We start from the raw sequence: 25,193 nt of genomic DNA, 5'->3' as shown, positions 1-25,193 counted from the left end.
ATGGCCGTGCAGCAGACCTAAATTCAAATCCAATCTACATTTGCACCCAATCTATAGGAATTGGGTGTCCAAGAAAACAGAGTTAAAAGTAACTGCCCTGTGTGACCACATGAAAATAGTACAGAGAGGGCTTTTATAATCCTTTTAGAAGACGTGGGAAGAAGAAATAATAGGTATGTAGAAAAAGACAACAGACAAAAAAGAAGACGATTATTAACTCCAAGAAAAACAAAAAAGGTCTATGAGAAAGGAAAGGTGATCAACACTGAACAATAATTATACAGTAATAATAATGTCAACACTGAATTTTGACTTAACGCCAAATTGTGCAATAACTCTATTGGAAGGATAGATCAGGAAAAAAAGGAAATAAGAAAACTAAATCCTCAACTATCACAATAGAAAATCAAATGTCAGAAGAAGCTAAGAGAATTAAAAGTGATCATTTTAGGAAAGCAGAACTGGGGATTGCAAAAAGGTGTTTCTTTTTTTTTTTTTTTTTTTTTTTTTTTAATTTTTTTTTTTTCAACGTTTATTTATTTTTGGGACAGAGAGAGACAGAGCATGAACGGGGGAGGAGCAGAGAGAGAGGGAGACACAGAATCGGAAACAGGCTCCAGGCTCTGAGCCATCAGCCCAGAGCCTGACGCGGGGCTCGAACTCCCGGACCGCGAGATCGTGACCTGGCTGAAGTCGGACGCTTAACCGACTGCGCCACCCAGGCGCCCCAAAAAGGTGTTTCTTTATAGAATTTTTAGCACTTCTATTTTTATTTTTTAGCACTATTTTATTTTGTCAAGTATTTTGATGTGCAGTACTGATTACAGAAAATAAATATAAAAATTAACAAGTTAAGTTTAGATAGAAAATCAAGCTACAATAAAAGAGTAACCTCGGGGCGCCTGGGTGGCTCAGTCAGTTAAGCATCCGACTTCGGCTCAGGTCATGATCTCAGGGTTGGTAGGTTCCAGCTCCACATCGGGCTCCATGCTGACAGCACAGAGCCTGGAGCCTGCTTGGGATTCTGTGTCTCCCTCTCTCTCTGCTCCTCCCCCACTTGTGCTCTGTCTCTCTCTCTCAAATATAAATAAAAATGTTTAAAATGAAAAAAAAAAAGGTAACTTCAACATCTTTAAATGTAACCAAAGGAAATAATTGCAGCTGATCTTAGTAAGAAAATAAAGTGCAGCATTGGCCAATACTCAGAAACATGGCCTGAATAGCCATCAGAGACACCATATACCAACACAGAACAAAACTGTTCAATCCTATTTAATAACATATAGATATAATAAATTTGATTTTTAATAATTCTCATTAACTTATAAATTAAAATACCTATATGTTTATAAATAGGAAAAATTATTAAAGAAACACAAGTCTAATTTAGAAATAGAAAAAAAAGTAAAAGCTCGTAAGTTTTTAAGATAAGTAAATATTTTATATTGAAATTATAATTAATTTCAAATGATTAAGCAAATGTGTGTCCAAGATGAAGATTCACAATTCTTTGGTCTCATTTTATATTTCACAAAGTACTGGCTTGGAAATATTTCCAAGTAACTTTGCATTGGAAGTTATCTATAGAGTTTCTGTTTGGGGCTGCTTTTTATATTTTAAACTAAGATATGATGCTCTACTATAAAAATCTGGACAACAGATCTAAGTGTTGTTACTGAAGACACATGGTTATGGTAAAAGCGTACATTTGGAATTGACCTTATGAGGAATTAGATTCTTCTAAAACTAAGAGAATCAGCTTTAAAATGCTATAATGTGTCTCTCACATCAATAACATTCAGGGAAGTGATCTCCAGAGCTGAGTGCCTAAGGCAACCCATTGGAGGGCCCCCTCAAAATATTGAAACCTGCGATTTTTTGATGTACCCCTTTATATTTTATTTGTAGACTTATATACATTATGTCAAATAATTGTATAGTGCTATGTGTATAGAATTTGTAAGTGAGCATATTATACTTCGGCAGTGTATTATAAAAAAAAAATGTTTTACCGATGGAATGTCATGAGCAAAAAGTATTCAGAGACCACTGATTTAGACATGTGTAGCCCTACTTAGAGCGGGTGAACGATTCATAGTCTATGAGAGGAACACAACTATTCACGAGTGAAAAGCAGGAGAAAGCTGATGGATCAGTCAGGCTGAAAAGTGACTTTTAAGCTACGATTGAGAATTACACAGTTGTGGAGATAATTATACAATTTTATCTAACATTAGACCTACCTGCTTCAGTTGAAACTATTTTGATAAAAACTGATGCTGAAATATACAAATGTCTAGAATTTTCACAGCCTTTGATATGTACACTTGTCACCCATTTAGCACAGTCTCCGTTAAGAGTTCAAAACAATGCACTCACATGAGGTAGAGAAAAAAACCTAGAAACCACTGAATTGGGAAGTAAATCCTGAAGCATCCTACCAGTATTTTATTCTCTCACATGGGAAAAATGCAACTCAGTCAAGAACTACACCGGTGACGTCCAGTTTAGTAGCCCCTCGTCACATAGAATGTTTACCTCAATGAAAACTTAATAGAATTTAAGATTCACATCTTCAGTCACACGAGCCACATTTCAAATGCCCCAAAGCCCCACACTGCACAGTGCAGATACAGAACATTCCCTTAAGTCCAGAAACTTCTATCGAACAACTGTGTTCTTGAATCCTATTCAGGAGTTCTTAAAAACTTTGAAGATTCTTATACTTACTCACTGTTACTTTGTCCTTATCCCCCAACATAATGTTGTTTGGCGTTAGATCTCTGTGGACAATCCTCTTTTCCTTGTGTAAGTACCGAAGAGCTAAGCACAGCTTGAAGCAGCAAATAAAAAACAAATTTTATTTCCCCAAATACACACGTAACCGCTGATGATTACTACACACATCTCTAAGAAATCAGCTCAGAAATTCGCTGTTGTTTTAAAAAACTAATGAAAATGAAAGTGTACCTGTATAAATATTTTCCATAGTCTTTCTTCAATAAAATGATGCTGTTTTTCCTTCAAAGAACTGAAATGCTCTCCAAGAGGGGCCCCTTCTATCAGCTCCATAACTATATACAACCTATCATCTATGAGAAAACAAGAGAAATACAACAGAAATTTAAATTCAATATATTTAGAAAAATGCATATGAATTAGAATCTGAGCTTCCCAGTGTGTATGCAGGGCACAGCACTGAAGGAATTAGAGAGGGGCTAAGATCCACTCAGCCCTGGGGGCGATGGGGGTGAGGGGCTCTCCAGGCAGCTAGAGCCCAGTGACAGTCTCTTCCAGCTACAGGCTACCTCCCAGCATAAGTTTACGCTGGCAAAAATGATCATTTTCGACACACACCAAGATGTGGAATGACTGGGAGGTGCTAAAGAGAACGAGTAAATGATGCCAAGCCCAGGAGCCTTTCCTGAAGAACGTTCCTCTCAGTAGTTTAAAATTTTACCCTTAAATCATGTCAGACATTCAGAAAATTGTATTTTTGAAGCGGACTGTTGCCTAGCCTCATTGATGTACCTGACAGAATTTCGCACTGGAATCGTGCCACGGTCTTGCAATGACACAGCTGAAAACACAACCCATGATGGAAATTTCTGTGATGCCCCCTCTAGAGCAGACAGAGAGCTGGACTGCCAGGGGTTTTATCTTAGGGCGACTGGGAACCTCATAACGGTGCTCATCTCCTTACCTTGGGTGCCAAGAAACAAAGTAAATTCTACTTTCTCCTCCAAAACCGATATGAAACTATTAACAATGTAGTGATATGTGAAATCTGTGATGTTTTGGATACATATAAAATATGTATGTACACAATATTTACAGAAATGAAATCGCACGATACATGTGCCACCACTTAATACTTTTTTATTCAACAGCCCGACATATCTGTGCACACAGATCCGTGCCTTCTTTCTGCTGCCTTCATAGTATTCCACAACACAGAGGGATCATCGTTTACTCTCCTAGAGGTAGACATTTGTATTGTTTTCCATTCTTCATTATCCCAAGAAGCACTCAGTGTATGTACTCATCTTACCCCTAGCATAACTTTTCCTCTCTTGTATTAATTGACTTTCTTTTTTTATTGAAGTATAATTAACGTACAAGGTTGTATTAGTTCTGAGTGTGCCGTGTCTATACATTACTCGGCGTACTCTGAATTCCCTTCCCCCGTCTCACCCATCCCCCATCCCTTAGCTTCATTTTTAATTTGCTACCTTTTTGTTCCTTTTCTCACAATTCCCTAATCTCTTTGATCATATTTTAGGTATTTTTAAGCCACTTCCAATTCTTTTCAGAAGATGTCAGGTTGTAAAAGTTGTATTTTTTTTCTAATTTAAGATAAGTTGTGTCACTTCAGTAGTTCAAGCCAGAAGCCAATCTTGACCTCTAATGGGATGTGCGCTAAATTGTAAGAAATGACTCTAGTATCAAGAATTCTATTATCAGGGGGCCAGGATTTACTGGACAGTTGCAGCACTGCGTTCCTTTGACTCATCCAGGGGGAGGGAGATGGACAAAATCATAAAATGCCACAGTACACGATAGGTTTGCATAATAATAGCACTTACAAAGAGGCAATGAGGAAGTCCCAACCATTGCTTTGTACATCCTTCCTCCAAATGATTTACTTTTAAACCTCATATGCGATGCACATCATCAAGGTTTATCAGTACTTTCATTGTTTCAGTCAAAGGTCCTGCATTGTTTTAAACCTGTGACTGAATTTGGCTTTACCTCAACGTTCCGCACCGATGACCTGCCTGCAGAATCAGTCAGGGATCCATTGCCACCTTGTGGCCATTATCGGAACTTCAAGTAAAAGAAATCTCAAAGACGTATCCCCTCTGAATTTATTTGGGGGGGTGAAAAATGTCATCTAAGCCAAGAAAACAATTTTCCACCTTGTCTTGAATAAGCCATGATTCTTAAGTTCTCTCATTGTTCTTAAGCTTCTTAAGCTCTCATTTTTTTAAACGTTTATTTTTGAGCGAGACAGAGACAGGAACAGAGACAGAGAATCTCAAGCAAGCGCCGCACTGTCAGCACAGAAGTGGATGTGGGGCTGGAACTCATGAACTGTGAGGTGGTGACCCGAGGCCGAGATCTTGACCTAGGCCAAAATCAAGGGTGGGACACTTAACCGACTGAGTCACCCAGAGGCACCCCCTACTTTGCTTCTCACCTGATCCTACTAAGGTTTTGTGTGTGTGAGAGAGAAAATAGCCCAAATAACTGTTTGCTTTGTTCATGCAGTGTCTTTCAGGCAGGAGTCTAAGTCCTTTATAGCTGTATCTTTAGGTCATTGATTATACCACTGTTTCACTGATGAAGAAAGAGATGCACAAGGTCTTCCACAAATTGAGGAAAATAGTTAAAAAAAAGAAAAGAATTGATTAAGCTTATTTTGTGACATTCTAGTGGAAAAGTATATAATATAGAAACTTTTCCTTAATTAGAAATATCATGAAGTGCTCCTGGGGGGCTCAGTCAGTTAAGTGTCTGACTGCAGCTCAGGTCATGATCTTGTGGTTTGTGAGTTCGAGCCCCACATCGGGCTCTGTGCTGACAGCTGGGAGCCTGGAGCCTGCAGCCTGCTTTGGATTCTGTGTCTCCTTCTCTCTCTGCCCCTCCCCCACTCAAGCTCTGTCTCTCTCTCTCTCTCTGTCTCTCAAAAAAATAAACATAAAATATACATATATACATATACATATATATATGTGTATACACACACACACACACACACACACACACACACACCTACACATGTATCATGAAAACTCATACTTACTTTCCAGAAATGTTTTGTAATAGCGTACAACATTGGGATGATAGAGCTAGAAGAAAATAAATAACAAACATTACATTACTTCAATATATAAACTTGTTTTCACAATTAGGTTGGACTTCATATTTGAAAACAAACAAGAAAATTACTGTATTTATATTTATCTATAAAATTAAGCATTTTAAGATATCATCTAACTGAGATTTGAGACTTTTTGGATTCTTTTTATTTGCTACCATACAAAACTAATCTGAAAAATAGCAATCTCCCATAGAGGCCTTTTATCAAATAAAAAAAACTGATGGTGTTTTATCACCTAATTTACATTTTAGGTAAATTTTAGAACTCAAAGTAACCTGAAGAATTCATTTAGCTCTCCCCATTCCAACACCACGCACACATTGCATTGAGAAGAAACAGAAATGAAGGAATTTGTGTTGAATGTGTATACCATTGTTCCCTACCACTCCTTACCACTTAAATATTTATATATACTGTTTGTTTCTATTTACATTTTGTATCTTTCTATGCTCTCCAAACTGGTTAGTATGAAACTGAAATAATCTAAGATTTACTAACTCCATTTAAATTATAATAGTTGGCAAGGACTCCCTTCTTGGCCAAACTTTAGTCAGGTTTCTCTAAGCCCTCTTCTTGACTAGGCCTCATTCTTGCCCTGCTTTGTGTCATCAAGAATCCTGCCAAGTCAGGTTAGCAAGAATCTCCCCACTCCTGATACCCAATCAAGTTCCTCATCACCCCATCTTTGATAGCTAATGAAGTTCTCTTGAGTAATTTTCCACCTACTCACCCCCCTCACCTGGCCTGTTGGTTGTAAATACTAGCTATTGCTGGTGTATTTGGAGTTGAGCTCAATCTCTCTCCCCTGTTGCCATAGTTTGACTTCTATCTCAATAGTCTTGAGTGAAGTCTTCCTGGCCACTTTCAAGAAGCTTTCAGTGCAATTTCTCTCTTGTTATTGTAATGTTTATTTATGTATTCTGAGAGAGAAAGTGTGCAGGGGAGGGGCAGAGAGAGAGGGAGAGAAAGAATCCCAAGCAGGCTCCACAGTGTCAGCTCAGAGCCCTATGTGGGGCTCGACCCCACAACAGTGAGATCATGACCCGAGCCAAAATGAAGAGTTGGTTGTTAAACCAACCGAGCCACCCAGATGCCCCTACAATTTCTCTCTGATGTAGGTTTACCTCAGGATATCACATGAAAATTCTGCTTTTTCGAAACTTTCATTTTCTACAAGTATACTAAATGTTTATAGTTGCTTTTTTATAATTTAAGTGTCTAGGCAAACTGAAATTTCTTTTATCTCAGAATTGTTGACATTTCATTTCATTTACAAATGGCTTGCGTTTCTTTTTGGTCTTTCCTCTTGTTTTTTTGAAGGGGAATCTCGTAACTGTCCACCAAACTCCTACCCGCCCAATCCTCCAATGCAATTGAGTTCTAGTGGAACATGGCTTCCCACGAGATTGTATCTCTCAGCCTCTCCTGTAGCCATGAGAGGGACTATCGCTAAGTTCGCACCAAGGGTATGTAAGGGGAAACGTGTGCTCCTGGGTCTGAGTCCTAAACGTTGGGAATGCCCCGACCCTCACGCTCTTCCTCTTCCCTCTTTGGATGTGAATATGCCTGTGGTAGTTTCAACCCTACAGATGAAGACAATGAATGCCCTAGGAGGCAGCAGCACAGTAAGAGGGAAGAGCCAACATCCCCCAGATGACTGCGTGGAACGGAGAACATTCCCAACCTGGTCCACCTCACTCTGGATTGTTACATCAAAGAGAAATAGCCCCGTTGCATTGTGAGACCTCTCGTTAAGCCAATGTATGTGGAGCCTCTTTCTTACTGCAGCTTAGTCTTAATCTTAAAAAATATACTCTCCTTCTCTAGTTCCATTTCTGTCACTTCTGTCTGCTATCCCCTCTTCCTTTTAGGACTCAGGGTTATTTACTATCCTTTCCATTGGTTCAGTCCTCTGGTAAGAGTGCAACTGTACAATTTTGAGTTATCTCAAAGTCCAAACACGTGCCTCTTAAATGTCCCCGCCCGGACATTTTCTTTTCTTAGGAAATGTGCTAAAACATCTGCCTCATCAACTCTCCAGTGGCCAGCAGATTTTAAACAATAAGGGGCCAGGTAAGCAAAAGAGTCATATTCTGGACCCTAGCTCACTGGCCGGGACTGTATCCAGATCGGAGTTCAAATGACGATACTAAATCAGCTTACAGCACAAGCCACGCTCCAGCCTTGTGCTAGAGTGAGAGAGCACATTGCCAAAGATGCAGGTGCCCTCAACACGAGCAAACACTGGCTTCTTAAAATCCAGTCTATTAATGATAGTATTTACTGTAATTGTGAACTGGAGAAGAACTGCAGATTTCAGTGAATAAAGATCATATATATTTAATGATCTTTAAGTCCCAGCACAGACACTATACAAATTTAACTCCTGGACAACACAACGCAGTGAAGCTGGTGGTTCTCCACAGGAGTTATAAATGAACAGTATCCACGATGAATGCATAAATAAGGAAAGCTGAAAAAGAAACCCATGTATTCTTGGATCACAAAATCCAACCTCACTTCTCTTCTGACATGTTTATTCTTTCTCCCCAAACACACCTTCATAATGATAGGTAATTGAGTTGTTACATTATGTCAGAATATTCAACTCATGCCAATAAATAATAACCCATCTTGGAAATCTACTTTTAGATTTAATAAGCTGTATTTGAAGAATGTTAACAGCTTGATTCCACTTGACAAAAGTCAGGGAACTGTTAGTCATATGCTTATGCATGTAACTAAGTAACCAAATATTCTCTACTCTAATGAGAAGGAAACGGATATGCTTGCAATTTAAAAAGAAGGATGTTTCATATATGAGGCATTCTCTTGTAAACTCAGTCATTCTGCACCCCAAACCTTGATATAGACTCCAGAAAGTCTTTCTGTGGTTCAATGTCAAGCCTTAGGAAAAAAATCTAACTAAAATGTTACCACTTCAATGCCAATTATTTTAAACAGAACCAGTTCTTAAATAGCATGGACAAGAATAGCACAAGAACTCTACTGATGACATTTAGGTAAGGTACATACCTTCATAAACAAGAAAAGCACTTACCTGCTCTTTAATTATGGTTAATTCAGAAACAATATTCTTTACACTGCTGTCTCGATCTTTTTTATCCTTTCCAAATGCTGGTTATGTAAATTGACCTCTTTCATTGCCAAAAGATTTTGACCACTACGCTTCTAACCTAAAATAAGACCAAAAATAAAACAAAACAAACAAAATAAAATAAAATAAATAAAATAAAATAAAATAAAATAAAAATATAATAAAGTGGGGGTAGAAAGAGGGGGAAAAGAGATAGATTAATAAGTCACATGATTCAACCAAGGAATCTAAATAATCTAAATAAGCAACAGAACTTTTTACAATTTTATTTGTATGTACCCTAAACTCAGTTCAAAAAACTGGTTCTCCTCCTGGGCGGTCTGCACCATTCAGTAGGATTTTACCGGGACCCTATCGAAACTCTGGTGTGAATTTAGAGAAAAAGGGTCATGCACTAGGATAAGCCATTTTACTATTTTTTGGTGAGACATTAATAATGGCTCTTGTCTTCAAAGACCAGTGGCCAATTTCTAGAGCTGAGAGCTGTACTGAGATAACATCAGTACAGCTATCTGATGGGCAAAAATCTAATTGCGTATCTATTTTCCAATAATGAGGGCGCCAATCCGGTTGCATGGGTGTGTGCAAGTGGGATATCTGGTTTGCTTGGGAAGGTCAGAGAAGTGTTCTCCAAGGGCAAACGTCACCTTGTAAACACAGCGAAAGCCCCACTTCCAAGATGATCCAGAACTGCATAGTTGCCTATGTATTTCAAAGGAGCTTTATTCTGATTAATGCTTTCAATATTTTCAGCAATTTGCTTCAGTTCATCATCCTAACCAAAAAAACAAACAAAACAAAACAAAACAAGGAAATGGGCACTATGATAATTTGCATCCTGCCCACACAGCAGCCTGCCCAAGTATTTGAAACTCAGGACTCACCACTAACAAATTCAACTTGGATACCAATTCTTCATAAGCGCTGATATCACGAACATAATGTCCTATATCGATGAAGATCTCAACAGGTCGGTGGGAAAAAGCCTGCAGGAAAATGCACACACATACACTTCATGTAGGTCTTGGTAACTGTTCCTCATTCCTTCCCTTTGGGAGCTAACCCATTCACAGATTCATTACATTAAGCAAATTTAACTTCCTTAGGATATCAACAAAGCGGGGGCAAATAGTACTCACCAGCGTATCTCACAAAATGAACTAGAACTACAGTTCTTAAGGGATAAGGAAAAGCCACCAGAGAGGAAAGTTTCTAGAGATACAACACTGTGCTTACAATTGACAATACTGGGCTGTACACTTGAAAATTTGTTAAGAGAGCAGATCTCACGTTATGATACAGGTTATACAAAGACCTTATTTGTGAGATATTTAGGGGTGCAGGCATTAAACATTGGGGAAGGAATGTTTATGGGTGTTTATGGAGTGCTGAACACTTACTAATGCCATTTGATTCAGTCCTCATGTAACCCTAGGAGGTAAATACTAACCCCATTGTTAAATGTTTCATGAAAATAAAATAAAAATACAGGTAAATGAAAAAAAAAAATGGAGAGAGTTATGCATCCTTTCCAACGTACTGGTTTCAAGGGCTTAGTAAAATCTTTTAAGTCCACAAAAATGAAGGGTTTAGGGCCTTGAAATAAAAGGTTATAATAATTTTACTCACTTTTCTTCCCTCAAATTCAAGGATCATTTGTAAATAAAGTAACAACATAAAATGTTCCAATGCTTCTGAACAAAAGGCATTATATCAACGTAAGCTCTTATTTCTGTTCTGCCGTTTAACAGTAGAATCCTAGTAAGAACTTGGGCCTATGATTTTGGCCAGCCTGCCCGATACAATGCCAGGCAGACCACACATGTAGGTGACTGTTTTTCTTCCCAAGGGGGTGATGTTTTCTGTCACGCTCACCAGCACAGCCTCGTGAGCCAAGAAACCCAGCCCTTTCCCCTTCAAATGAGCACCTACCCTATGAAAGACATCCAGACAAATACTTTTTCTATGGATTAAGAGCAAAGGATTAGACAACTTTGGCATTTCTGAACGCATAAGAACAGGCATATATTTTGATGTCATCCATTTAAAACATTAACTCAACAAGATACCAGCAAATCGAATGCAACAGCATATCAAAAGAATTATTCACCATGATCAAGTGGGATTCGTTCCTGGGCTGCAGGGCTGGTTCAACATTCGCAAATCAATCAATGTGATACATCACATTAATAAAAGAAAAGATAAGAACCATATGGTCCTGTCAACCGATACAAAAAAAGCATTTGAAAATTCAGCATCCTTTTTTAATAAAAACCCTCAAGAAAGTCGGGATAGAAGGAACATATTTAAACATCATAAAAGCCATTTATGAAAAGCCCACAGATAATATCATCCTCAATGGGGAAAAACTGAAAGCTTTTCCCCTGAGATCAGGAATACTACAGGGATGTCCACGCTCACCACTGTTGTTTAACATAGTGTTGGAAGTTCTAGCATCAGAAATCAGACAACAAAAGGAAATCAAAGGCATCAAAATTGGCAAAGATGAGGTCAAGCTTTCACTTTTGCAGATGACATGATATCATACATGGAAAACCCGACAGACTCGACCAAAAGTCTGCTAGAACTGATACTAATTCAGCAAAGTTGCAGGATACAAAATCAATGTACAGAAATCAGTTGCATTCTTATACACTGATAATGAAGCAACAGAGACAATAAACAAACTTATCCCATTCATAACTGCACCAAGAATCCTAAAATACCTAGGAATAAACCTAACCAAAGATGTAAAAGATCTGTATGCTGAAAACTATAGAAAGGAAATTGAAAGAAGACACAAAGAAATGGAAAACATTCCATGCTCATGGGTTGGAAGAATAAATATTGTTAAAATGTCATACCACCCAAGCAATCTACACAATCAATGCAATCCCAATCAAAATTGCACCAGCATTCTTCTCGAAGCTAGAACAAGTAATCCTAAATTGTATGGAACCACAAAAGACTCTGAATAGCCAAAGTAATATTGAAGGAGAAGGACCAAAGTGGGAGGCATCACAATCCCAGACTTTAGCCTTTACTACAAAGCTTGTCATCATCAAGACAGCATGGTATTGGCACAAAAAACAGACACATAGACCAATGGAATAGAATAGAAAACCAGAACTAGACCCACAAACGTATGGCCAACTAATCTTTGACAAGCAGGAAAGAATATCCAATGGAAAAAAAGGACAGTCTCTTTAACAAATGGTGCTGGGAGAACTGGACGGCAACATGCAGAAGAATGAAACTAGACCACTTTCTCACACCATTCACAAAAATAAACTCAAAATGGATAAAGGACCTGAATGTGAGACAGGAAACCATCAAAACCCTAGAGGAGAAAGCAGGAAAAAACCTCTCTGACCTCAGCCGCGGCAGTTTCTTACTTGACACATCTCCAAAGGTAAGGGAATTAAAAGCAAAAATGAACTATTGGGACCTCATGAAGATAAAAAGCTTCTGCACTGCAAAGGAAACAATCAACAAAACTAAAAGGCAACTGACAGAATGGGAAAAGATATTTCCAAATGACGTATCAGATAAAGGGCTAATATCCAAAATCTATAAAGAACTCACCAAACTCCACACCCGAAAAACAAATAATCCAGTGAAGAAATGGCCAGAAAACATGAATAGACACTTCTCTAAAGAAGATATCCAGATGGCCAACAGGCACATGAAAAGATGCTCAACGTCGCTTCTCATCAGGGAAATACAAATCAAAACCACACTTAGATATCACCTCACGCCAGTCAGAGTGGCCAAAATGAACAAATCAGGAGACTATAGATGCTGGAGAGGATGTGGAGAAACGGGAAGCCTCTCGCACTGTTGGTGGGAATACAAACTGGTGCAGCCGCTCTGGAAAACAGTGTAGAGGTTCCTCAAAAAATTAAAATAGATTGTACCCTATGACCCAGCATAGCACTGCTAGGAATCTACCCAAGGGATACAGGAGTGCTGATGCATAGGGGCGCTTGTACCCCAATGTTTATAGCAGCACTTTCATCAATAGCCAAAATTCTGGAAAGAGCCTAAATGTCCATCAACTGATGAATGGATTAAGAAATTGTGGTTTATATACACAATGGAATACTACTTGCAATGAGAAAGAATGAAATATGGCCTTTTGTGCAACGTGGATGGAACTGAAGAGTGTTATGCTCCAGTGAAATAAGTCATACAGAGAAAGACAGATCCATATGTTTTTACTCCTATGTGGATCCTGAGAAACTTAACAGAAGACCATGGAGGAGGGGAAGGAAAAAAAAAAAAAAAAAGAGTTTAAAGAGGGAGGGAGCCAAAACATAAGAGACTCTTAAAAACTGAGAACAAACTGGGGGTTGATGGGGGGGGGGGGGGAGGGGGAAAGTGGGTGATGGGCATTGAGGAGGGCACCTGTTGGGATGAGCACTGGGTGTTGTATGGAAACCAATTTGACAATAATTTTCATATTAAAAAATAATAAAATAAAACGTTAATGTCCCCAAAAAAAAGAAAAAAGGAAAACTAAAACCCATAGCAGTCACAGTAATTAAGAAAGTTGGATTGATAGAGTGATTGATTCCTTCTCTTTCTTCCGCATTTACTTCACTTTCAGTGTTAAGATATCACTAGGGTAATTCTGTGTTATCTGTGGATTCTAGAAAATCTGAAAACACATGGTTCTACGTACTGACTCATTCCTCTTCTTACTGTTTGCATCTAAATCAGGTGTGTGCAACAGGTCAATCTCATGACCGCTGATCACTTAAATTTCTCTAAGCTCATACCTTTTAAAGAGTGGTCTGTTTTCTTCCATACTGAATAGAAACCTCAATGCTCTGAACGCGTAACACTGGAAATAAAAGGATATGGGATTCTTAAATGGTAGCTCGACAAATGCCAACATTTCCAGGATAACATTATCATGAACTAAACATTACAGTGGCTTTACTGTGAGTGAGTGGCTGGCCTACATGGGAGCCAAGCTTAGGACTGAAAATGAAATCCATCAATACCTGGGGTAAGTCTCATGCTTTAAGAAAGCATTTATGGTGTAGAACGCTATGACGCTGGCCTTGTTTCACTCAGGACTTGTCATTAATTTCCTTTCTAGAAAGTACAAAATGAACAGAGACCAGAAATAAAATTCCTACTCTGAGAAAACCAAACATCCAAAGATTTTCAGGAGCTCAAGGTTTATTTTGTTTCTAGCCTGCTATGTATGCCTCGATATTTTATATGGCTTCTATGAGAAAATAAACACTCGAAATGATGACATATAAAAATAGCCACAGGCACACTGGACTCAAACTTGACAAATTGGTCTCTGAGTAAAGAGTCTCAAGCGTTCCCAAATACAACAATCTACAGTAACTCCCGAGAACACTCAGAAAGAGGCCTGTGAGATTTTACCAAAGAAAAATAAATGTCTAAATGTCTGACAGTGTGCAATGCCAAGAAAAAAAACCAGAGAGCCCCCGGCCTGCAGTTGGGCCTGTATAATAGGCCACCACTGGGGTGATCGAGGTCTGCTGAACTCGAACGTGGAATCCTTCATAAAATTAGTGGTCTGAATACAGAAGGGTGACAAATAAACTTGCCCAGAGAAGCCAGGTAGACAACACAATGATGTTAAAGAGCCTGGGTGGAGGGCAGGGGAGGCAGTGAGGAAAGGAGGACACAAATGTTCCTCAAAAACCATTTCAATTTGAAGTTTTAAAACCCTCTCCTGGCTTAACAAAATGCATCTGCACGATGGGTTTGATTTAATCTGCTGTCCAACATCACGTCCACACGCCTGTGGTGCACCAAGGAAATTAAGTCCCGCTCCTGTCCGTCGTCACGGGTAGCTCTCTTCTGCCTGCCAGCCCACAGATACCACCAAGAATTCTCTACTAGTCTTGACTGTCATCTGGGTGGGAGGCTCTTCAGTCAGGAATGGAGGCAACGTGGTGTCTTATGTCCTTTTCTAAATGGCAATGGGGGGGAATTACGAGCTGCAAGTAATTTAACTCGGATTTTATCTTTCCGGTGCCTTCGGGGACACTGTCCCCTGACGCACACAGGACCCTGCAGTAACGTGCCCCCTTCTTACCCGCAAGCGAGGCCTCATGCCCCTTCCCTGAGCATGCACCCCCAGCCCCACCCAGCAGCCTAGAGCCACACTCCTAAGAGCTGTCAGGCCCTCGCACTTTGCACATGGTGTTCCCTCTGTGCATGAATGCCTTTCCACCCCTGTAGCAGATGCCATGGCTGTCCCTACTCATATCTCCTTATTGACTTAGCAAGTCTCTTCTCATCCACCAAGATCCATTTCACTGGCCTTCCTTTGTAAGGTGAAGTGTTACTGACTGTGGTCCATGCTTAAAGATGGAATATCGATTTCCTCTTACAATTTCCGACATGTAAGCAAGTATTGCCTATTTTGAAAAAAATAGAACTTACTGATAAGCAAAGAAATACATAAATAAATCACCTAATTCACCTCCCACCCCAGAGAACTACGTACTGTTAAGCCTTTTATATTTGTTTTCACAGCATTTGTTTTCAGGCCAGCCTCCCTCACCAGATATTTTTTCCTCACAGTCAGTACAGAGACCAGTGCTAAAAATTACAGATTGTACTATTAAAGTTTCCCCAGATTTCAGTAACTTGATATTAAAGAACAATGGATATGTTTATTACCTGTAACAGATTAGTTTTTGCTGCATTCTTTTGTTTGTTTGGTAAAATTAACTTTGCTATTGTATATATACCATTTTCCTGGAAGAATAAAAGGGCCATGTTATCAGTGACAGTGACAATGCCATAAAGAAACACAAGCACAAAGAAGCAACTAAACAATCTCAAAAATTAATATTAGAGAAGAAATATTAGTATAATTTTGGAACTTTGTGTAAACTTATAGGGGAATATTAAATATGTCAATGTAGCACCAAACACTGGAGCCACAATCTTAAAATTTCAGCTGTCTTTAAAGTCATAAATATGGGGCGCCTGGGTGGCGCAGTCGGTTGAGCGTCCGACTTCAGCCAGGTCACGATCTCGCGGTCCGTGAGTTCGAGCCCCGCGTCGGGCTCTGGGCTGATGGCTCAGAGCCTGGAGCCTGTTTCCGATTCTGTGTCTCCCTCTCTCTCTGCCCCTCGCCCGTTCATGCTCTGTCTCTCTCTGTCCCAAAATAAATAAACGTTGAAAAAAAAAAATAAAAAAATAAATAAATAAAGTCATAAATAATAAAGCATGTCAATTTAAAGTAATTTAAATACTTCATTTTTTAATGTTTATTTATTTATTTTGAGAGAGAGGGATAGAGAGTGAGCAAGGGAGAGGCAGAGAAAGGAAGCATCCCAAGCAGGGTCCACACTGTTAGCATAGAGCCCAACACAGGGTTCAGTCCCATGAACCACGAGATCATGACCTGAGCCAAAACCAAGAGTTGGACGCTTAACCAACTGAGCCATCCAGGCTCCCCTTAAATATTTTAAAAACAAAGAATAGGGGATAAAAATATGGCACACAGTAAAGGGATACAAATATCTTTATACTTTGCATTTTAAATATCTGATTATGAAATACATTTCTCCCTTTATAGTTTGGTAGTTAAACAATACACATAGATAAATCATTGTAGAAAGGAAAATGGAAAAAATAAAAGAAACAAGAGTAATAGATTTAAAAAATGAAGGTTATGCATGAAAAGCCTAAAGTATAGAAAGTGATCCTTCTATACTCTAATGCAAATATACACATGGCAGTATGAACAAAAAGTGCTAACTTACTGCTACCTTTCGATTATCTATTAAATATTTAATTTACTGAACTCTGTTATATGGGGGCACTTACATTATAACTGTGAAGAGCTTTACTTGCCTTAATGCATTTGGTCTTTATAGCTATTCTGTGAATTTGTCTATAATTTCCCTGCTTTATATGACAAAACCAACTATTAGAGAGGCTGAGTCATTTTTTTCCAGTGGCCAAGCCACCAGGTAACGATATTAGGAACTGAACCTCAATGTGACCAAGTCCATATGCCCTGCTCCCCCGCGGCCTCCTGGTTTGCTGAGTTTCCCCTCGGGACTCTGAGCATCGGTGATCTGATCTCTTACTACCTCTCATGTATTTTGAAGATGAAGTCGGGTAGTGTATACACTACTGTATATGTAGTGGACTGATTAATGAATCAAGCTTTGTGAAACTGGTTTCTGGGCAATAAACATTTTGTTGGCGTGTGTTTCAGTCACCTCTAGCTGAACAACCTGACGTACTCTTAGTTCAAGTGACCACCATCCTCAACTCATAGCATCCTATATACCCAGAATTAAAGCGGTTTAAAATAGCTTTTATTTTTTTTTTAATTTTTCTTTAATGTTTATTTATTTTTGAGACAGAGAGAGACAGAGCATGAACGGGGGAGGGTCAGAGAGAGGGAGACACTGAATCCGAAACAGGCTCCAGGCTCCGAGCTGTCAGCACAGAGCCCGACACGGGGCTTGAACTCACGGACCGTGAGATCATGACCTGAGCCGAAGTCGGACACTTAACCGACTGAGCCACCTGGGCGCCCCTAAAATAGCTTTAAAAAAAAAAGATAAAGAAAATGAAAAAGATCGCACACAATGTAGGGAATAAGCATGAGAGATGAAATACAGAGCAGTTCTTTCAAACCCAAGTGAGTTAAAGGAGGAAGGATAAGAATATAAAGTGGAATTTTTGGGGTGCCTGCCTGGCTCCGTCAGCGGAGCATGGGCCTTGATCTCAGGGTTGTGAGTTTGAGCCCCACGATGGGTGTGGAGATGACTTAAAAACAAAATCTTAAAAAAGAAATAATAAATAAAAAATTAAAAGGAATATAAAATGGCGTTCTAGAACTTAAATAAGACATATCAAAATACTTGAAAACCACAGCATGGGATCCCAAAAGCTGTGTTCTGGGGATACAGAGTTTGCCCTGAGGTGTGGTCCGCGAGTGGTGCGGGTGGGGTCTGCAGCCGGACCCTGGAAGCAGCGTTCTCACCTGGACCACCTGATGGGCGTTGGTGTCGTTCAGCACCAGCTCGGTGAGGGCAGCACAGCAGGCTGGAAGGAAAACCACCAAATGATCGCGTCGGTCCTCACTGACTGCACCGGACACTGTTACTTCGATATTCTACCGCCGCAGGGAATTCTGTTAGCGGACTCACTCCTCAGAAAACAGTACCTTTCCCTCAGGCACGGCCCTGGGGAAGGGCAGCTGACTTTCAGGGGTGCCTAACTCTGCTCTCCATGTAATTCATGTGCATGTACACGCCACAGCCGCCTTTTACTGAGCACTTACTGTGTACCAGGAGGCGGCTCCATCATGATCCCCAGTGCCCAGCGTGTGCCTGGCACATAGCAGGTACTCAATAAATACCTCTGCAATGGTTGACTAAATGAGAACTTTAAATACATTATCCAAATTAACCCTTATAATCCGAGTATGTACTATGATTACCGTTTTGATTGATGAGAAAACAGAGGCTCACAAAGATTGACAGACTAGGCCACAGAACTTGGTAAGTGCCAGGGGCCAGAAGTCCAAGTGCGGTGTGTCAGATGTTAAATCCCATGCCCTGAGCACTACCCCTCCCGCCTCCTTACAGCCACCATGGCAGCCTTCCGTGACATTCTGTACTGAACTGCTTCTTGTCTACCAAAAATATGCTGACCCTACAGCACCATTTATGCGACCCTCGTGCTAGCCCTGCACTGGGCGACAGGCATTCTGTATATCCTCGTATCATTCTACGATAACCCTCTAACACTGATATCATGGTGACCGCCACTCTTTCACATGAGCAAACTGAAGTCTGCAGAGGTGAAGGCACTTGTCCAAGGCCACGTGGCCATCAAAGTGGGTCGAGCAAAAACTCAGACCCTACTTCTAAGCACTTATGTTTTTAACTTTTAAAATTTTTCCCTTTTATTGGAGAATAAAACAAGCTGTATGAAGTAGCTATATCTTAAGTGTACAGTCTGGTGAGATACTGCATATCTACGTGCCCTGTAACTACTGCCGCTATGATGAATAAATACGATAGGATACTTCCAGCTCCCAAGGGCCCCCCGTGCCCCTTCCCAGGTAATAATCTGCCTACCACCAAACATGGGGGTAACTGCCCCTCTGACCTCTAGCACCATGGATCTCATCCACTTTTTGAGAGAGGCCTAGAAATCCCAGGAACTCTGATGTCAGCTCGATTACATTTCCTGGGGAGACTTCAAACAGGAAACCCCCAGCAAGTGCCCTTATACTGAGATGGAGGCCTTCAGAATAAGCAGAAACGGCAATTCGAGGAGCAGATTCTATTTCCCTGACTTCATATGCCTGTGAAGAAACATCCCCAGTCCTCAGGAGGAAATACTAGGGAGCACAGAATACCTGCCTTTCTCCTACCCCCTCTCGTCCTCCCCATGACACATCTGTTCTCCTCTTGGGACCTGCCTGCCCTCCTGCTGACCCACCAGTGCCTCTCTGCTCCCCTCCTTAGCCACCTCAAGGCACCCAGCTTGATCAGCAGCACCGAAGCCCCACTTGTCGCAAAGGCCAGGTGCCCTTGTGTGAACCTCGTTCGGGGCTGTGCCAAACTGCCAAAAGTGTGCGCATGCATTCTTGCTTCTGCTTTTGTGTGGCGAGAGAGGCTCTGTCCTCTCTTTAGGAGCTCACGTGGAATAAGGAAGGCATTCCCTTGCTCCCGGGAACGAGTATGTGCATTGTACAGTCTCCCTTAAGGAGGGTGCTCTGAGATCTAGAAAGTATAGGAACCATGATTCTGGCCACATAGCAAGCTGAATTCTCTACTCCAGCTTTACCGATAATAAAGCTAATATTCTGCTCTCTTTATAACTGACTTCTATGCTGACTTCTCAATGTGTTCAGAATGTGGAAGGGAGAGAAAAGTTTGTGGCATCACTAACCTGCAAGCCCAACACAAGTACCAGGGAGTTTCAGACTTCTACATGGATTGTGCCTAATTAATATTATCACACTAATTTTATAACAGAATAATAAAACAATATGCTAACCAGTATCAAGTAGTATAAGATAATAGTATTATATAAGTACCTGCTTGAAGAGAAAAAGTATTTTCTTGTATTTCCCGAGGGCTTAGGTCTTCTGACAAATGAAGCTGCTGGATCCTGCCTGCCGCATTTGCACTCGACAGGCTGCCGATGGAAGAACGATCAGAAACAAAATTTCTGTCTCTGAAAACGAAAAGTTAATGCACAATTTATCAATTTTCCTTCATGGTCAGTGCTTTGTGGGTCCTGTTTAAGAAATGTTTGCCTCTCCCAGGTAGTGAAGTTTTCTCCTGTGTTATCTTTATTGTTTCACCTTCTAATCTACCTACAATGGATTTCTGAGTGTGGTGTGAGGTAAGGGTTCTTTTCTCTTCCTTCCTTCCTTCCCTCCCTTCTTCTTTCTTTCCTTCCTTCCTTTCTTTCTTCCTTCCTTCCTTCCTTCCTTCCTTCCTTCCTTCCTTCCTCCCTCCCTCCCTCCTTCCTTCCTTCCTTCCTCCCCCTTCCTTCCTTCCCTCCCTCCTCCTTCTCCCTCTTCCTTCCATCCTTCCTTTCCTCCTCCCCTAATGGTTACCGAACTGACTCAGCACTATTCATTGAAAAGACTGTCACTTCCCCACTGCTCCACATGTCCACCTTTGTTTTTCAACTCTCTTCTGCTGCTATCAATACACCTGACTACATTTCAGTCTTCATCATTCTGAGTTTTCTTTTTCCAAGAAATTCCAATCTTATTTTGGTAAAGGTCTCTTCTATTACATCTTTGAATTTTTTTTATTCCTTCTGCTTTATTCTTTAACCCAGGATATCAAGTATCCACAAGTTCAAAACTCATCTTCTGCAAACCATATCCTTCTTTCTCTAATGGTTCTCATTCCTTTGACTTTTTCCTCCACATTATGTGCAATTTTTTTCAAGCTTGCCCTTCCTTGTACTAATTCCAGTTTCTGTCTGGTACTCTGATGAACATCTCAGTTCTGTGGATTATTCAGTCCTTGCCTTTTCCCTAGCTCTGCAATCTCTCTCCTCCCCTTTCTGTTGTCCTAGCATCTCATCTTTAATCTCGGGTCATAAATGTCATGTTCCGTTTAACATCTTTGATAAAATAAAGCTTTTGTTTTTCTGTTTACTCAAGGTAACATCTTCTACAATAGATTCTTCATGTCTTTTATCTGTTTTGTTCTTTTTTGTTGTATGTGAATACCATATTTTTTTCATTTACTTATTTTTTACGGCAGCAGCTCAATCTAGATTTCTTTGTGCCTAAATCTAACAAACATAGAGTCTCCTTGGCTTCCCTCCCGTGTCATCAGAGCCCACTAGTGCCTTTCCTTCAACTAGCATTGAGAAGGTAATGGAGCTAAGGTGTATGGACAGTCACAACTGGTGACCTTACCTGTCAACAAAATTATGTTAAAACTCAAATTTTAGAGATCACTCCCCCTACTCGAGTATACAGCCTTTTAGGAACCACTCTTGAGTTTAGGATTGTAGGTGAATGGGCGTGAACAGGCTTTCTGGAAACTGCCTTGACAACAATCCCTGTTCATACTCAAGCCGGCAGACAATCTGGCAACCTCCACCCCCTGTACCCGCCCCCAGCTCCGGGGCAGGCACAAGCTCTGAAAGGACAGTGTTTACCCAGCTGGGGTAATAAATTCTCCCAGAGCACTGAGACATATTTAACGTAGAATGAGTGTTGACATATGTCATTTTCCCAGGGAAGAGTTTTCTAACGTTGCACCACAGAAATGGACTGGCAAAATGACTCTCCACACATGCATGAACTCTTTTCTATTAAGGATGGTTACATCTTGAGCAAAAGAGGAAAACTGCTGCCTTGTATTAAACTGAATTCTAAGTGGTAAAAAAGGTAGGTTTTATCTTTGAAGTATTGCTTAACCAGGTAGAAATTCGCTTTATCATCAAGGAAAATAAGTGCTCTCTGAGAGGGTGGTCCATAGCTATTGCACTAGGCGTACTGGTGAATCATAATGCCCACCACTACCATCCGCACTCTACACACACAAACAAAAAAATAAAAAACTTTTGCTAAACGTCCAAGGAGCTAGCTTATTATGCCACAGTACAAATGGGAGATTTATAATTTATACTATAAATTGAGATATTCCTATGATATTCGTAGAGGTGAGTACACTGTCAACAGTTTCTATTTTTCTTCCTTTGTTTTGGTAACGACAGAAATCATTAACAAAGCTATTGTTCACATCTCTGTAGTCTGTTCTTATACCTGGAAACGTCCTCACAGAAAATGAAGTTGACAACATGGAGTTCCATAATATCCCTAGAGGTACAACAGGCACAAAGTCTGAATAATACTGATTTGATAATATCTGGTCGTATTAAGAATAAGTCATTCTGCTTTTATTAGAGTGAGCTTTATTTATGTACTGTGGATTACAAGTGTGATTCCTTTCAGGCAGACGTGCTCCTTTTCAACTTTGATTCTGTACCTATAAGGCTAAATTATGCCTTATGATAATTGTAGGTACTAGAACTTTCCCACCGACATACCAAAAGATATCCTTATGCATTACTTCAATATATCTCATACACACTTATTGCCACATACTTCAAGAAAATTTCAATTTGAAACTATTTTAACCAACCATTCCTTCTCTGCGCTCAAGTCTTGGGTGTCATTAGAATTCTACTTTTGAACGACAGATAAGGTGCTAACCCACCTTCAGGCAAGAAAGATCAGAGAGGAAAGAAGGGCAACTGGACCAGGGTCAGCACATGCTAACCATTTGATAAACAATGTCTTCTCCCCTTTTAGCTAAGGGTTATTCCTCTATTCTCTCATTGCAGGTTTTGCTTTCTCTTTGTAGATGAATGGCATATACGCAGATGCAGACATCTTAGGAAAACAGCAAATTCAAAGGAACATTACTGTATTTGTTGGGATTACAATATGCATAGAGCACGTCAAGAAAAAGGGGGCAAGATAAATGTTTTCTTCAGGTTCTTGGATCTCCATTCAATCTACATTTGCAGACTGATGGCCTTCTATATTCCTGGTATGGAACTGGACGCTTGTGATTCAAAGATAAATATTTGAGGGCTCCCAAGAAGCTTAAAAGATGAATGCCCCTGATATTGATTGTCACGCACGTCTGTGACAAGGATAAATGACTGTCCACGACGGCAACGGCCAAGGAGCGGGAGGAAGTTAGCTGGTAATGTGCCAATGTACCAGTTGTGCCCTTGGATGGCAGGCTCCCCGGCCTTCAGTGACTGGGGCAGGGTAGGCCAAAGGCCCCCTCTGACTCACCCTCGTAAAATATGAAGAAGCTGCTTGATGCCTCCCCAAATGCGAATTTCCACACTGGTCTCAGGGTCCTCACAAACCTGAACCAGAATCCAGACAACACTCCAGAGCAGCTTCAGGTGGTCCGAGTGGAGCAGGCTGAGGAGGACGGGTACCCCCTCATAGAGCTTCACCTGTTCCTTTACCTGGGGTTCGGCACAAAGTAGGCGCAGTAACTCTGCGGTTAATCTGAAAGGGGAGGGGGAGGAGGAGCATGAGAACCCCGGCACGGCGGGTTAGTGACTTCACATTTAGACTAGAGCCATCATCACTGCACCCCTGTAACATTTTCCAAGTCACAGGTCAACATATGTTTTCTGTAAGGGGCTGGACTGCAGGCCAGTGTTTTATGCTTTGCCAGCCACCCAACCGAGCCAATCTATGCAAAAGCAGCCACAGACAATACATAAAAACACAAGGGCATGGCTATGTTCCAATAAACCTTTATTTACAAAAACGGGCAGGGAGCCAAATTTAGCCTGCAGGTCAGAGTTCGCTGACCCGCTGTTCTAAGTCAGAGCCTCACTCTGAGCCCACTGGTCTGGCTAAAAACCTACTAACCAGCAAATAGATACCGCGTATCATACAATAGGACCGGCATTGTGCTCAAGACAAAAATAAAAGCTCCACCCAAGTCTTCAGAAACTTACTAGGTGGTTACAAAAACAAGACTAACACAAATGGCAAAAACAAAACGAGAAACAACAACAACAACAACCCTACAATGCAAGGAAAGTAAACGCAAAGTGCCCAGTGAGTATCTGGACAGTAAAATAAAGACAATGATAGCATGTGACGGTGGGTTCAGCTGAGCTCTGAAACATGATGATGATGCACATTTCATAGAGCCATCCTTCACCCTAAACACTCTCCCTGGACAGCGGTATCCTTTCCCGTGGCTTCAAACACCTGCTCTGTCCTGGCACCGTGAGCCGGGCCCAGGCATCACTCTCAACCTCCAGAAGTTCTAGCCACATGGCAGTCCACCATGTGTGTCACCCCACTGGGTCTCAGCTCAAAGTCATTATCCTCCTCTTCACGTTGGCTCTTCCTCTTATGTGCCCAGTGTTGATTCATGAAACTACAGCCTTTTCAATTTCCCAAATCAGAAGACGGAATCATCCAAGATGCTTGCTTCTCCTTTCCCAATCTGCCCCTGCCAATCAAGAGCCTTCAGGGCCCCCTATTTCCTGGGCAACTGCAGAGATTAATTCTCTTACAAGTCATGCAGCTGGCTAACCCCGCCGCTCCTCCCATTCTTGCGATCCTTGATTGTGTCCAAGACGTAAGCCCCTCTGTCACTCACCTCTCCAATCTTCTCATGCCCACACGACTCTACAGTTCCTTTCCCCTGAGCCAATTTCTCACAGCTCCAATCCCTCCCAAACTTTTGTGCTCTGACATTCAGAACATATGTTTTTCGGCAAATAGTATTCCTCATCTCCTCAAACTTTCCACACCAAACGTTCCCTCCTTGTTCTAAGTGGAGCTCATTGTGTGGCTACATTCCCCACGTCACACACCCTACACACAGCCACCAGAGTAATCTTCCCCCAAAATGAATCTGATCATGCTTAAAATCTTCCTGGGAGTCCCCATAATGTTCACAGATAAAAACCACACTCTTATTCGGCACAAAGAGCCCACGGTGGCCTGGCTAAAGGCATCTTGCTGCTTCCTCTATAAAATATGGAAATTGACAGGGTTATTGTGCCGATCAAATGAGTTAACACACAAAAGCACTTAGAGCAGGGCCTGGCATATAGAAAGCTGGATAAAAATTAGCTATATTTTTAACTCATGATTAACTGTCTAGTTTTCTGGCA

The 25,193-nt window shown here is 40.7% G+C and overlaps 1 protein-coding gene across 1 annotated transcript in view; it reads right to left on the bottom strand.

Annotated features, from left to right (window-relative positions):
- The window catches only part of NEK10 (NIMA related kinase 10), a 227,496-nt gene that overhangs the window by 154,448 nt on the left and 47,855 nt on the right, over window positions 1–25,193 (bottom strand). Inside the window, 13 exon segments of the mRNA XM_030329784.1 lie at window positions 2,731–2,833; window positions 2,971–3,092; window positions 5,807–5,852; window positions 8,946–9,028; window positions 9,031–9,081; window positions 9,645–9,777; window positions 9,887–9,969; window positions 9,972–9,988; window positions 13,784–13,848; window positions 15,681–15,758; window positions 18,013–18,074; window positions 20,083–20,222; window positions 23,332–23,556. Coding sequence (XP_030185644.1) covers window positions 2,731–2,833; window positions 2,971–3,092; window positions 5,807–5,852; window positions 8,946–9,028; window positions 9,031–9,081; window positions 9,645–9,777; window positions 9,887–9,969; window positions 9,972–9,988; window positions 13,784–13,848; window positions 15,681–15,758; window positions 18,013–18,074; window positions 20,083–20,222; window positions 23,332–23,556 — 1,208 coding nt within the window.

The sequence above is a fragment of the Lynx canadensis genome, chromosome C2, assembly GCF_007474595.2.
Source record: "Lynx canadensis isolate LIC74 chromosome C2, mLynCan4.pri.v2, whole genome shotgun sequence".
NCBI lineage: Eukaryota > Metazoa > Chordata > Mammalia > Carnivora > Felidae > Lynx > Lynx canadensis.
This window is presented reverse-complemented; position numbering and strand designations above follow the sequence as displayed.